Source organism: Anabrus simplex, chromosome 1 (assembly GCF_040414725.1).
Source record: "Anabrus simplex isolate iqAnaSimp1 chromosome 1, ASM4041472v1, whole genome shotgun sequence".
In the NCBI taxonomy this organism is placed as follows: domain Eukaryota; kingdom Metazoa; phylum Arthropoda; class Insecta; order Orthoptera; family Tettigoniidae; genus Anabrus; species Anabrus simplex.
The window spans coordinates 236,587,014-236,602,467 of NC_090265.1; the positions used below are offsets into that span (position 1 = coordinate 236,587,014).

The 15,454-nt window shown below is 38.1% G+C and overlaps 1 protein-coding gene across 1 annotated transcript in view; it reads left to right on the forward strand.

Moving 5' to 3' along the window:
- The window catches only part of Mlh1 (DNA mismatch repair ATPase Mlh1), a 205,953-nt gene that overhangs the window by 134,782 nt on the left and 55,717 nt on the right, over positions 1–15,454 (forward strand). The window contains exon 8 of the mRNA XM_067158893.2: positions 12,280–12,343. Coding sequence (XP_067014994.1) covers positions 12,280–12,343 — 64 coding nt within the window. The remainder of the gene's footprint in view (positions 1–12,279; positions 12,344–15,454) is intronic.

Sequence of the window (15,454 nt, forward strand, 5' to 3'; positions counted from 1 at the left end):
AATAATTGGTACTAGTTTCGACCCTACATACATTGGGTCACCTTCAGCCATGATTTAATTGGAAACATATGTTTACATACAACCAATAATATGTCTTTATTTAAAATTAAAGTCTAAAACATTAGTGAAGTCAGACTACACATATAAAATTTAAAATTGTATGCAATTGGCATGGACACCAACACCAGACTGATTGTTAAGAGGGAGCGGGAGTATAGAGACATTCACTTCAAACCGTATTAAACAATCGATCACTACATCTGATGAAAAGGCACACTTATTCAAGTTGTGAATGTCCCCTTCAAGCTACAAATAAACCATTACTCATGTTACTATACAGCAAAACATAATTTATAAATCAAATGGCTCAACTACACAGGTAAGGAATGCCAACTCCCAGATCGACTCAAGAACACTTGGTTACTCTAAGGATATTAAAATAGTTCAACACCAACCACAACAGTTTTAATGTGTAATTTTAGTTTCAATTTTAAATGTGTAGTCCGACTACATCAATGTTCTCGACTTTGATTTTAAATTAAGGCATACCAAATTGTATTCTTTATTATTGGTTGTATGTAAACATATGTTTCCAATTAGATCATGACTGACGATAACCCAACGTATGTAGAGTCGAAACTAGTACCAATTATATATGACACTGTATTAAGCTAATTGTATTGAATAGGTGGACCTTTCTCTACCCTTTGATAGTGATCAATTGTCAATACGGACCATAATGAAATTCATAACATATGATGAAAAGTGAACTGTCATGACATCTGTTGAAGATATGAGGAAATTATGTGAAGAAATACGAATATGTTGAATATTCTACAGTGCCGCTACATCAGGAGCCAATGTGTAGAATATTTGACAGTGCCAGTTCTAGGGTTAAAATGTCAGAGTCACTCGAACACTTGATTTCACAACCGGGCTGAGTGGCTTAGACTGTTGAGGTGCTGGCCTTCTGACCTCAACTTGGCAGGTTTGATCCTGGCTCAGTCCGGTGGTATTTGAAGGTGCTCAAATACATCATCCTCATGTCGGTAGATTTACTGGCACTAAAAGAACTGCGGGACTAAATTCCAGCAACCCGGCATCTCTGAAAACCGTAAAAGTAGTTAGTGGAACGTAAAAACCAATAACATTATTATTACTTGATTTCACCATTATAGAATCACCAAACACTGCCATTAGTATTGTGAAACTCTCCAAGAGAGTTTTTTCCCAAATGCTAAGAAAATCTAATATCTGCAAGGTGCTCTTGAAGATCATACTTCACAGCATACACCTCCCCTCCCCACCCCTCCCCTCCCCTCCCTCCCCTCGAGGAGCTCAGCAGGTAGTTCTGTTTTAACCTGAGCACAGTAACCAAACAGGTTGCTACTACACTTGTTATATGGAAACGAGTGCAGGGTATGTCTCATACAAACTTATTTCTTACTTCTTCTTTCTTGCACAATAGTCATTGCTTATAATTTGATTTCTTTTTGCAGTTATTGTAATATTTCGATTCTCATTGATGTGGTCAGGGGTATACTCTTGGAGCTATTTGACCGTCATTACGACGATGTTCAACTCAACCAAGCACCCCAGGACGAATGTTAATAGCCATACATTGAAGTGTCATTATTTACAATGTAAACAACCAGCATTTGACCTAACTTCTTTCACATTCTTTTTATATCCAAGATGGCAAGCTATGTTAGATTTGAACATTGGAACCCTAACAAGAAGCCAGGCATATATACACTGAGCAAATGTGAACAGGGAAGTGTGTGTCTTTATGATATCCATTCTCATAGGACTTGTTCACAACAAGTCAACATTTATGGAAACTTGACAAATCTTTTTATCTGATCTGCTTATATCTAGTATTTTAAAGTGTTTTTATGTTTTGTGAATGTAGTGTATTTCTTCAAAGTTTTAATATGTTGTATATATTTTTAATAACTTCCCGATTTTAAATTATATATCTGAGGATGACCTCAAGAGAGGGTCAAAACCGGTCCCGGAAATATGAATAGTGTAATTTTTAGTAATTTCATTTAGTTTTGTATTGAAAGTTGGATGATTCCTCTCCTATTCCCTGATTGTAGTGTCAGTACAGATCGACTATGAAGTTTCTTACATATGACATCACAACACAAACACAGCTTGCAATAGAAAAATATGTCTTATGCATATTGCTGTTTCACTGTTTATAGGTGAAAATATTGTGATTATTGAGGGGATAATTGATAAGATGTATTTCAAACTTGGTTACTTTATCTCGCGCTTTTAGTTCACGGGTACGTGCAGTTTATAAACTCTTGGATCCTACTTCGAATATATTTACTCTCAGTTTTAGGCTTTTGTACCCATTTGAGAAATGCTAACAAGACTCATGAAGTTTTACCCCAATTAGCATATCAGTAACTGTAGGAAGATCCATAAATGTTCAGAAATTCTTGGTGTACTTTATATCAGAGGCAAGTATTGTTTTTAAGAAGCAGTGTTCATATTTTATATGGAGCCTACACAATAAAACAGTTACATAGCCAGGAATTCATATTCAATGAAACCATTTTACGAACAACAAACACTGCACAAATAGACAGATTACTTAAGATTGAAAGAATAATAATAATAATAATAATCAGAACGTGAATAAACAAAAACTACCTTGAAAATAGATAATGGAGACTAGCTTCTGGTGAATTAGTCACATCTCTGACTGTTTCAGAATTTTCTGTACCATGAGAATCAGTTGAAAGGCTAAAAAATCCAAAGGCAAGATTTATATTCTTTCGTTGTATAAATTTAAGTTTGTATGAGAATCTATGAATAGCTGTTAACTGATGTCAGTTAAATACTAATTCTGGTATGCCAATGGGTTAAAGAGTGAAATACATAATGAATATTTAAAAATTACATTTAGATTAGGCAACTTCACTCTAATAAAGGACACCTCCTAGATGCAGGCAAATTGTTATGGCCCTTCAATGCCCATAAATGAGAGGTTTCACTGTACTTCCTTCTCACTATTTCTCCTTATCAAATCGTCTACAAACATCATTCCTTTCTCATAACATGTTCCTAACATGCAGTGTGCTATCTACAGGAACTATCATAAAGCGGAGTATGGAACCATTCTCAGTGTCAGAATATCCGACTCCATGGCTAAATGGTTAGCGTGCTGGCCTTTGGTAACACAGGTCCTGGGTTCGATTCCCGGTAGGGTTGGGAATTTTAACCATAATTGGTTAATTTCACTGGCACGGGGGCTAGGTGTATGTGTCGTGTTCATCATTTCATCCTCATCACGACGCGCAGGTAGCCTACGGGAATCAAATCAAAAGACCTGCATCTGGCGAGCCAAACTTGTCCTCGGACACTCCGGCACTAAAAGCCATAAGCCATTTCATTTCAGTGTCAGAACCATACTGCCCTCAGCTCTCATTTTCATACACCTCTCATAGTATATACCTTAAATTTCTTCCACCTTAGTCCACAACAAAATTTATTAACTTGGCTTTGTACTGCTACTATGAGTTCCTTTCTACACATTGGATCTGAAACATCCTACATCTTGTTGCATTTAGATTACTGTATCACCAGGTGAGTTGGCCGTGTGGTTAGAGGCGCACAGCTGTGATCTTGCATCCGGGAGATAGTGGGTTCGAATCACACTGTCGGCAGCCCTGAAGGTGGTTTTCCGTGGTTTCCCATTTTCACACCAGGCAAACGCTGGGGCTGTACCTCAATTAAGGCCATGGCCACTTCCTTCCAATTCCTAGGCCTTTCCTATTCCTTCGTCGCCATAAGACCTATCTGTGTCGGTGCCACATAAAGCCACTAGCAAAGATTACTGTATTTTTTCCACTACAGCTATGCATATATTATTTACAACTGATTTAGAATGTATTGCCCTGCTTGTAGTGAAAAATTGTTTTTTGTGGTTGTAACAGTGTGCTACAAACAGTGAGAAATCCCTAGGGATTTTAGTAAAACAATTGCCTTGCCCGGGAGAGGAAATGCTGTAGACTGCAGAAACTACAGAAATATTTCTCTCACACCTCACATTTCAAAAGTATTACTGAACACAAAGAGTAGGATTAAAAGCAGATTTTATTTGACATTCCGTTTATTTATTTATTTATTTATATCGTGTCAGAAGCATACATAAGTTTAAAATTAAAGATAAGGAAAAACATAAAACATAATATAAATACTCCAATGGCGAAGAGCCACATTAAACTATGTGAGCCCAAAACCTTGCAACATCAAGTGCATTTGGCTTCGCTTTAACCAGGTCTTCTGTTGTGCAGCTGAAATGGGCATGAACTGCATTGCAGCAAATGGGCTGTGATCTGCTCTTCTCCACATACACACAAGGTACTGTCCACTTCGAAACCCCATTTCTTCTGGTTTACCCTGCACCGCGTAACACCAGAGCGCAGTCTGTTCAGTGCTCTCCAATTCACCCAATCTGTGACATGGCCAGGAGGGAGTTCCTCTTTTGGGGTCATCCATTGACTGATCCTCGTATGTTGACTCCTGACGCGCCATTCTTGAATTCTTGCTTGCTGCGCTGTTCCTGCAAGTGTTTCGGTTACTCTCAAGAAGCTTTTCCTAGACTTAAGCCGCTGGCGTGGTGGCTCATATCCAAACAAAGGGTGGGCTTCCGATGTCAACACCTTTCTCTTTTCTTTCTTGGCTGCCACTTCACGGCGAATATCGGGAGGTGCTATCCCTGCAAGGCAGTACACTTTCTCCAAAGGTGTAGGTCTCAAACATCCAGTAATAATGCGGCAGGTTTCGTTGAGTGCTACATCAACTGCTTTGGTATGGCAAGATTTGTACCACACTGGGCATGCGTATTCAGCTGCGGAATAGCAGAGCGAAAGGGCAGATGTCCTCACTGTGTCTGGTTGTGCTCCCCAAGATGTTCCAGTTAGCTTCCGCACAATATTGTTTCTAGCAGCCACTTTCTGCTTGATGTTCAAACAATGTTTTCTGTAGGTTAAGGCACGATCCAGAGTGACTCCGAGGTACTTCGGGTTAGGATTGTGTTGTAATGCTATGCCTTGCCAAGTGACCTTCAGAGTTCGGGAAGCTTCTCTGTTGTTTAGATGGAAAACACAGGTTTACGTCTTAGTTGGGTTTGGTGTTAGTTGATTCTTCATGTAATAGCCAGCAAGAGTGTCTAGAGCTGTGGACAATGTTTGTTCAATCGCCTCGAAGTTATCCCCCTGAGATGTAATGACACAATCATCAGCATAGATGAAACTATTCGTCCCGGCAGGAAGAGGCTGATCATTTGTGTAAATATTGAAAAGCATTGGTGCCAACACGCTTCTCTGAGGTAGTCCGTTCTTCTGTATCCTCCACCTGCTTCTTTTTCCCTGGAACTCAACGAAGAAACTTCGATTTTGAAGTAGGTTTCTAATGGCACAAGTCAGATGGAAGTCCTTTGTCATGCTGTATACCTTTCCAAGGAGAATTCGGTGATTAACAGTATCATATGCTGCCGAGATATCTATAAATGCAGCTCCTGTGATTTTCCGGCTTTCAAAGCCATCTTCTATGTGTTGACTTAATTTCAACACCTGCGATGTGCAGCTTTTCCCTCTATTTTTCCGTTTATTACAAACTATATTATAAAGTTATTCACCTAATTAAGGAGTCTACACTGTGTAATACTTGCGCTCCCTCTATTATTAAAAGAAATTACTAAAATAATTTAAGCCGAAAGAACCTATATACCTCCGGGTGTTGTGTGCTGACGAAGTCTAGACTTTACAATCACTGTTATACATATAATTCCCATCATAAGTTTTTGCAATGTTTTAAAATAACTTTGTATATGCTTAAATTTCACATTAATAAACAATTTAATATCTTAAATAAACCATATACCAATGTTCCATGACACGGATCTCTCGTCCTCTGAAATGCCGTATACAAGTTCCTCCCTTTTCTTTCATTATATAAACATGAAGAAACAGTCTATAATTATTCCTTTCCCTGCTATGACCTTGAAGAATCACTGGTCAGTCACATCCATGAGCCACCTCGTGAATACCTTCAACCCTGAACTCACAGTCAATCCATGATAAGTTCAATGACATTAAAACTTTTTATAATTAATTTATTTAAAACCACCTATTCAATACTTTACAGTCTTTAAGACTTATATAATCATTCTAATATGTCTAATATAAGTCTTAAAGACTGTAAAGTATTGAATAGGTGGTTTTAAATAAATTGATTGTAAAAAGTTTTAATATTTTGAACTTGTAAGTTCAATGACACCGAAACCACTTTCATTATCGAAACAACATGTATAACAGACTCATGCTCTTCTTCTACTCAATGCTCCGCTGTTCCAAATCTTGCCTATTTTCCTCATTGATCTTAAAATTTATTATGGTACTTTAGGTTACTAGAAGTTTCTTCCAAGCAGCCTGTATTTCTCAATTTGATTCAAATTATAATCTTTTCATTATTTTCTTATCTTGCAAAGGAAGATATCATGGCAGTGTTAAGTATGATAACACTCCAATATACATAAATCATGAATATCCAATACAAGTCCCTATTCTTGTAATGTATATGCCTCTTTCCTATATTCATTCCTCTGTATCACATACATTACTTTTAAATCAACTGTAACCACAACTTTTCAATTACAATTTGTTAAAATTATAATTCAGTCATTATTCTTTCCTTTTTATATCTCTTCTTTTTGCCTCACTTTGTCTTTTTTAAACAACAGGGTGACACACTATTTTTATTGTTGCTAAAAAATAATTAAATATTTTTAAATGAATATGGACATATATAACTTGCTTTGAACTACAACACAAGCCTCGGATGGAAGTTTAAAAATGGAAATGGAATTGACGTCTCTGACTACAGTTGCACAGTATGATGGTAATGCTGATATTCATGCATGTGTTAGATCAGAGAAAATACCTGATTTGGAATGATAAATCTTTTAACAATGAATGGGAAGGAGAATGAATTGATTGACCTAATGGAGAGACGAAAACTCGACATCCTGGAATTAAGTGAAGTAAAATGGAAAGGAATGAAGAAACTAAGAAAGGGGTACACTTTGTACTGGTTGGGTAACAGTAAAGAGAAAAGAATGGAGTAGGATTTGTAGTGAATCAGAATGTCAAAACAATAGCTGAAGTTGAGTATGTAAATGAAAAAATTATAATAATGCATATACATGTAAACAAAGAACTACTGAAGATGAAATGAAATGGCGTACGGCTTTTAGTGGCGGAAGATCCCAGCACGGGTTCGGCTCGCCAGGTGCAGGTCTTTTGATTTGACTCCCATAGGCGACCTGCGCGTCGTGATGAGGATGAAATGATGATGGACAACACATATACCCAGCCCCCGTGCCAGGGAAATTAACCAAAGATGGTTAAAATTCCCGACCCTGCCAGGAATCGAACCCGGGACCGCTGTAACCAAAGACCAGCACGCTAACTATTTAGCCATGGAGCCAGACGCTACTGAAGATAATACAGGTGTATACTCCACAGACAGAATGTAGCGTGGAAAAAAAAAAAAAGAAGAGTTCCTCAATGGACTGGAAACACATATTATTGGAGATGGGATCATGATAATGGGAGATTTGAATGCTCGAACTGAAAGAATGGGATATGAGAATGTTCTGGGCCCACATGGGTATGACGATAGAAATGAAGATGGAGAAAAACTGTTGGACTTTTGTATCAGAAATAACCTGATAATAAAGAACATATGGTTTATGAAAAGGAATAGCCATAAGATCAGCCGATATAGTCGGGATGGACAGTATGGAACTCTCATTGATTTTATAATAACAGACCGAGAATGGGGAAGATACGTCATGAATACGAAGATAATCCCCAGTGAAGGTATGAAAGGTTTATCGTAGATTGATTGTGGAATTAAAACAAGTAAAAATACCTAAAATTGTATTGAAGAAACCAAAGATCAGGATTTGGGAATTGGAGGAGGATAAAAGAATGGCATTCTAAGATTGTACAAAGGGCACTAGGAAAGTTTTACAGTATGAGTGAATGCTTTAAATTTTTTCAAAATAATTTCCACCACACTCAATACACTTCTCCATACATCAAAACCAGTCACTGAACCAACTCTGCCACTTTTCTTTGGTTACATTTTCACACTCTTAATCCCATGCTGCCAGAAGCTCCTCGTCGGATGCAAAACGCCGCCCTTTCAGCTTCATCTTCACTTCTGGGAAGAGTGTGAAGGCACATGGGGCAAGATCAGGACTGTATGGAGGGTGATCAAGCGTAGTCAACCCTGATCTGGAAAGAAAATTCATTGTTACATTAGCACAATGTGCTGGAGTATTGTCGGGATGCAAGAGTCAAGTGTTGAGCCGTGACCTTGGATGGAGCTGCTTGAGAGCCTGGATGACCTGAGGCAAACAAGTCTCACTGTACCACTTCACAGTAACTGTCCTTTGTGTTTGTAGCACAACCCGAGTCAGTGAAGAATACTGCAATCATCCTTTTCTTCACTGACCTTGACTTTCGCACAGTTACAGGAGTACCCTCTTGTTCTGGGATTTTGTTGGGACATCGTAATAATAAAGCCAAGTATTGTCACCTGTAGCAATGCTATTGACGTTACGCGAAATCCTATTTTCAAACTGTTTTAGCAGTTTTTGGCACCATTTCACTCGTGCCCATTGTTCCTCTGAAAGTTCCAAAGGGAACAAACCTGCCTAACATGGAGATGGTCGTGTAGAATTGAAAGAATAGCTGGTGCAGGGATGTGGAGTGTCTCTTCTACCTGCCGATATGTCAACCGCCTCTCTTGCTGTAACATTTTCCCCACAGCTTCAATGTTTTCCTAAGTCACTGATTCAGACGGTCACCCAGAACGAGGATCATCTTCAACACCAAAATTTCCCCTCTGGAACTCTTTGTACCAGCGGAAAATTGTTGTCCGATGTGAACAGTCTTTCCCCAGCACAGGAGTCATTTTCTTCAGGCACTGGTCAACCGTTAATCCACAAGCAAAATTGTAGCAGATAATTGCGCAATATTCACCTTTAGACCGTATTGCCATCTTAACTTGCTTTCAGTCCCACTGCTTGGTAACAACTGGTGTGTTCATCTACTCTTATTTTATTTGCCATTATAAATTACTATATTTTTTTATATAATATTCCCTCACCAGCAAGTAAACCTTCATTAACTTCTAGATCAGTTTTCACCCCTCTTTTCATCCCTCACCATAACAGGGGTGTTCAACCAACCATTTTTGCGTATTGCAGAACTTTCCTAGTGTCCTTTGTATTAAAAGGAAGTTGCCTAGTACGGAAATACGTAGTGGAGAAGAAGAGTGGGACAATTTAAGACAGGCATTCATGGAAGTAGCAATTGAGGTATGCGGAAAAACAAAAGCAAAAGTTAAGGGAAAGGAGACACTGTGGTGGACAGACAAAATTAAAAAAGAAATAAAAGAAAGGAACAAGGTGAAGAAAGAAATAGATAAGGAAAAGCAAAAAATGTATCAGAGGGATGAGAATAAGATAGGAAGATTACATGTGAAAAGATTGAAACTACAAGTAAAGAGGAGTATCAAGGAAGAAAAGGAGAAATGTTGGGGAAAGTTTACCAACAAAATTGAGCAAGATAGTCGAGGAAATCAGAAACTATTATACAGAGTAATAAAATAAACAAGAATAAACAAGAAAAAATCAAGACATTAGAGAGAGAAGATGGATCCATAGTACATGACAAAAAGGGTCTTTAGAAGGTGATGGCAAAGTATTTTGAAAAACTTTATAATGAGGATGACTGCTCGGAGAAAGGAGGAGATAAGAAAATGGAAATAATAGATGGAGAAAAAGAAGAGAAGCCGATAACATAGTTGGAACTTGAAAGGGCAGTGAAAGAAATGACTAAAGGTAAAGCAAGTGGAAAAGACTAATTCAATGCTGATATGATTAAGGCAGCAGGAAGCATTGGACTACAATGGCTATACAAAGCCCTCAATGTCATGTGGAGAGATGAAAGGATACCTGAAGATTGGCAACAAGGAAGCATTGTACCACTGTTCAAAAAAGGAAATAGGAAAAAATGTGAAAGTTATAGAGGTATAACCCTATTATCATATGGGCTAAAAATAATGGAGAAAGTCATAGACAAATGACGGGGGGATATAATAGAAACACAGTCAGAGGAAGAACAATATGGCTTTAGACCAAATATATCAACAATAGACTTGATATTTGCAGTGCGAACGATAATGGAAAATCATCTGGAAAGGAACAAGGAAATCATATTTGTATTTTCGGATTTGGAAAAAGCTTATGATACAGTTAAGAGAAAACGTATGGTAATGCCTACTGAAAAGGAATGTACCAAAATCATTAATTGACAAGATAAAAATGTATCATGAGAGTAAAAGCGAAGTGCGGAGTAGTGACTCTGAAACATTTTATACAAAAAAAAGTCTCGAGCAAGGAAGTGCACTGTCGCCATTATTGTTTATTATATTGATGGATGAAATCATAAAACGTGTAAAGCAGAGTATCAGTAGTGATGAAGTGAATGCTTTGGTATTTGCAGATGATGTGGTGATTTGGGGAAAGGGAGAAAGGGAAGTACAAAGAAGACTGGATGTTTGGAATGAAAATCTGAAGGAGTTTGGAATGGTATTTAGTAAAAAGAAAACTGTAGTCATGCACTGTGGAAAAGCGGAGAAGAGTAGCCAGGTGAAGAGAATGTAGAACAATTTACATATCTGGGTAGCATTATTAATAGAAGTAATGAAATCAACCCTGAAATTAATAATAGATTAAGTAAAGGTACATTTTATCAAGTCAGAGAGCTTTTATGGGATGACAGAGTACCCAAGAGAATGAAATTAACATTATATAAACAGTATTTCATACCAATTGTAATATATGGACTAGAAACCCTGGTAACTAAGAGACAAGATAGTAAGATCCAAGCAGTAGAAATGAAATTTTTAATAACATCAGTTAAAAAGACAAGAAGAGATAGAATTCAAAATATTAAAATCAGAGAAGAGCTAAATATAGAACCGTTAGTACAGAACATACAGAAAGCAAGACTGAGATGGTTTGGACATGGAAAAAGAATGGGAAAGGAACGGGTAGCAAGAAGGGAATTGGAAAGAGAAGTTAAGGGAAAGAGACCAGTTGGAAGACTGTGAAGGTGGATGGATCAGATTTGGAAGGACATTAGAGAAGCTGGATTGGATGTGACGGAAGTAATGGAGCAGGAAAAGTGGAAGGACAGAAAGGAGTGGTGGAGGCTTGTTAACTACACCAGGCAACTGGAGTGGGAAATTGGTGAAAATGATGATGGTGATGATCATACATAGATCGTCCATGCTTGGGCAATCACATTACAATTACACTACAATATGAATACATACAAATTAATATAACATAATAATTAAAATAAATAACATGTACATACTTCTACTTACACACACATAATATAAATCAATCAATCAATACTGATCTGCATTTAGGGCAGTCGCCCAGGTGGCAGATCCCCTATCTGTTGCTTTCCTAGCCTTTTCCTAAATGATTTCAAAGAAATTGGAAATTTATTGAACGTCTCCCTTGGTAAGTTATTCCAATCCCTAACTCCCCTTCCTATAAATGAATATTTGCCCCAGTTTGTCCTCTTGAATTCCAACTTTATCTTCATATTTTGATCTTTCCTACTTTTATAAACGCCACTCAAACTTATTCGCCTACCAATGTCATTCCACGCCATCTCTCCGCTGACAGCTCGGAACATACCACTTAGTCGAGCAGCTCTTCTTCTTTCTCTCAATTCTTCCCAACCCAAACTTTGCAACATTTTTGTAACGCTACTCTTTTGTCGGAAATCACCCAGAACAAATCGAGCTGCTTTTCTTTGGATTTTTTCCAGTTCTTGAATCAGGTAATCCTGGTGAGGGTCCCATACACTGGAACCATACTCTAGTTGGGGTCTGTTTTATGACTATTACTAATAACTGGAAAGTGCATTTTAATGGTAATAATAACCAAATGCGTATCAATATAAATACCAATCTAGAACAAAAACGAAAAAATTAATTGAATTAAGGATCTTGTTATTGTACAGTTACAACTATATACTTGAATAAAAGTAAAACATTGTAATTTCATAATAAACTGCTATTGGATCGATATGACATTTAGTTCATAGTCCCTCATGATATTTTTTAGTTTTGTTTTGTTATTGTTAATTTTCTTGTCTACAGTGAGGAGCTGTTCTATCAACTCTTACTCGCTGATTTTGGCAACTTTGGTGTCATCAAATTCACGGTAAGTGTATGCATTGTAATATATACACATCAAAAAATGTTTTGCATCACCCCTCTGTATTTTGGCCAATCCTATTCAGACTGGAAATAAGAGCCAAACATATTACTGCACGTACCCCAACCCACAGGCAGAACACCATGCTCAAATGGGAGGCAGTATTTCAGTTGAAGTCGTACTAGTATGAAAATAGTAGAGGTGTGTTCCAAGCAGTGTAATGAGCATCTAGGATTGCACAACGTGCAATGTCAGCATGTGAATGTGTATGCTTGATCACATTATGTCAAGAAGGATGGTCAACAAGTGCAGTTGCATGATGTGTGGGCCAAAATCAAAGGAATGTGGTTTGATCATACTGTAGAAACAGTACAGGGAACCAGGAACTATTGATTACTTGTCTCACACAGTAATTACCTTTGAATTTCAGCTCTGAGGAACCCTGAACGCAGTATTTCCGTGCTGAATAATGACACAGGTCACTGTATTTCAATTAATTTGATAATATATTATGGTTCCACGTATTCAATACAAGAAAAATTATTGCAAGGTTACATTATAAGTCAATCACAATTCGGACTGGTTTCGACCTTTAGTCAGGGTCATCAAAGTTGTACTCTGGCAGGCCAGTGCAAGGTTGTCTGCATAGATGAAACTTCTTGTTTTGTTAGGGAGTGGTTCATCATTGGTATAGATATTAAATAGCAATGGAGCCAGTACACTTCCTTGGGGCAGTCCATTTTTCTGTGATCTCCATCTGCTTCTGCTCCTTGAAAGTCAACAGAAAACCTGTGGTTCTGTAACAAGGTTGACATCAATCTGGTAAGTTTGGAATCTTTTGTGAGTGTAAAGATCTTCTGAAGCAGTATGCGGTGGTTCACTGTATCATAAGCACCACTGAGGTCAATGAAAGCTACCCCTGTGATTTGTCGATTTTCAAAACAATCCTCACTGTACTGCGCGAGGTTGAGAACTTGCGCAAGAGCATTCTTACCTGGTCTAAAGCCTGCCTGTTGTTGAATGAGGTTTTTGTTGTTAGTCTGGATGAGTCTGTAGAGTATCATCCTTTCAAAAATATTATTTAAGTGGCACAGGAGGTATATTGGTCTGTAGTTCCTGGGGTCACTGCTGTCCTCTCCAGGCTTTAGAACAGCAGTTGCACGTGCTTTGCTCCACAATTTTGGAATCTTGGACATATGTAGGCAGTTACTATAAAACTGTAGCAACCATTCTTTCGTGTTCCAAATTTATTTATTTGCTCAATTCGTATATCATCCAAACTCACAGCTTTACCTGATTTGCACTTGATTATTGCATTTTCCAACTCACTGATGTTGAAATGTTGCATGAGCTCAGATGTTTCTTCATCCCTACCTGCAGATACCTTCCACATAGCTCTCCGGGTTTTGGCTTCTTGTTTTATTTTGCCATTCATGAAAAGTTGGTGGGCAATCTGATTGGCTGTAACAGAAGAATGTGTGTTACTCATGGTTGGATCTCTGCTCACTTTCTTCAGGAGTCTCCAGGCCTTTTGACTGGTCTGCGTCATATCCAATTCTTCCATTAATTTTGACCAGCTCTCTCTTTTTGATGAGGAATTTATAGAAGTTAGGGCATGTGCTGCTTCAGTAGTTTCCTCACCCATTGGGTTCTGTTCGAATAGCTTGTAGTAGTCCTCTAGTCGTGAGACTGGATCCAGATTAAGACCTAAGATGTAACGGGTGCAACATCCACGGGGGATAGATTTACAAGAACTTTTCTTAACAGCCTCAGTGTACTGTTCATATGCTTCAGGAACTAGTTTGATGTTTTGGACCATATCATCCAGTACAGCAGAAAATTTTGACCAGTCTGCTTTTTTGAAGTTGTATCTGCAACGATACGGAACATACTGAGGTCAGATAGCTGAGTGAAACATAGGATTGGTCTTTGTTGAGACTTGGGAACTGGGTTGCATTCTCCCTTACTGCATTGTTTTGCTATGTTATTAGTGACAAAGTTCAAGTCTGGATTATATCCTCTTTACCAATGGCCACTGTTAAAAGAAGGTGGCAGTTTTACTATCATGAACAAGCGCGAGTTCCATAGCATCTGTCCAGTGTTGTAGTAGCTCGCCATTGTCATCACTGTGTTCGTATCCCCATTCGGTACTGTGGCAGTTAAAATTTTCCACCACAAAATTCACTTTCTGGTTTCTAATGTTCACTGGTTCTTTGAAGGAGACATTGGAGTTTGGAGGCTTGTAGATCGATGTAACTGTACAGTTCGAAAGTTCAATTGTTATAATTTCGATCTCATTCACTACTGTAAATGCCATTGACAGAATCAATGTTTCAGGTTTTGTAAATATGGCACTTCCATATTTGCTATGAGGTATTTCAGCAGTAAGTCGCATGCCATGAATTATGGGTCGCACCTGGTTAATATCTCTGTGGGATTCTTGGATGCACACATCAACAATGTTTTGCTCTCTACAAACTTGGCTCAGCAACTCTTCTTTAAAAGATGATACGCCTCCAGTGTTAAATGATATGATTGTTAATCTGGGTCCTGAAAAGGACTTACTTTGATATTTCCTTGCCCTCATGTTAAAGGCTAGGTGGTCACCTGAATGAAATATATTTACAAAGTAGCATGTACTCGCAGCTTCACCCGTGTTTATTGATGTAACCACAATGACGCACACAAAATGCTGTCAACTAGTGTACACGAATTTATTTACAATTACTTCCAAATAAAGAATCTTAGGAAGGGAGGGAAAAAGGAAATGAACAGTGTTTTGAGTAATTCAGGTGAACTCATAATAGATCCCAGGGAATCACTGGAGAGGTGGAGGGAATATTTTGAACATCTTCTCAATGTAAAAGGAAATCATCCTGATGGTGTTGCAAACAGCCAAGCTCATGGGGAGGAGGAAAAAGATGTTGGTGAAATTATGCTTGAGGAAGTGGACAGGATAGTAAATAAACTCCATTGTCATAAGGCAGCAGGAATAGATGAAATTAGACCTGAAATGGTGAAGTATAGTGGGAAGGCAGGGATGAAATGGCTTCATAGAGTAGTAAAATTAGCGTGGAGTGTTGGTAAGGTACCTTCAGATTGGACAAAAGCAGTAAT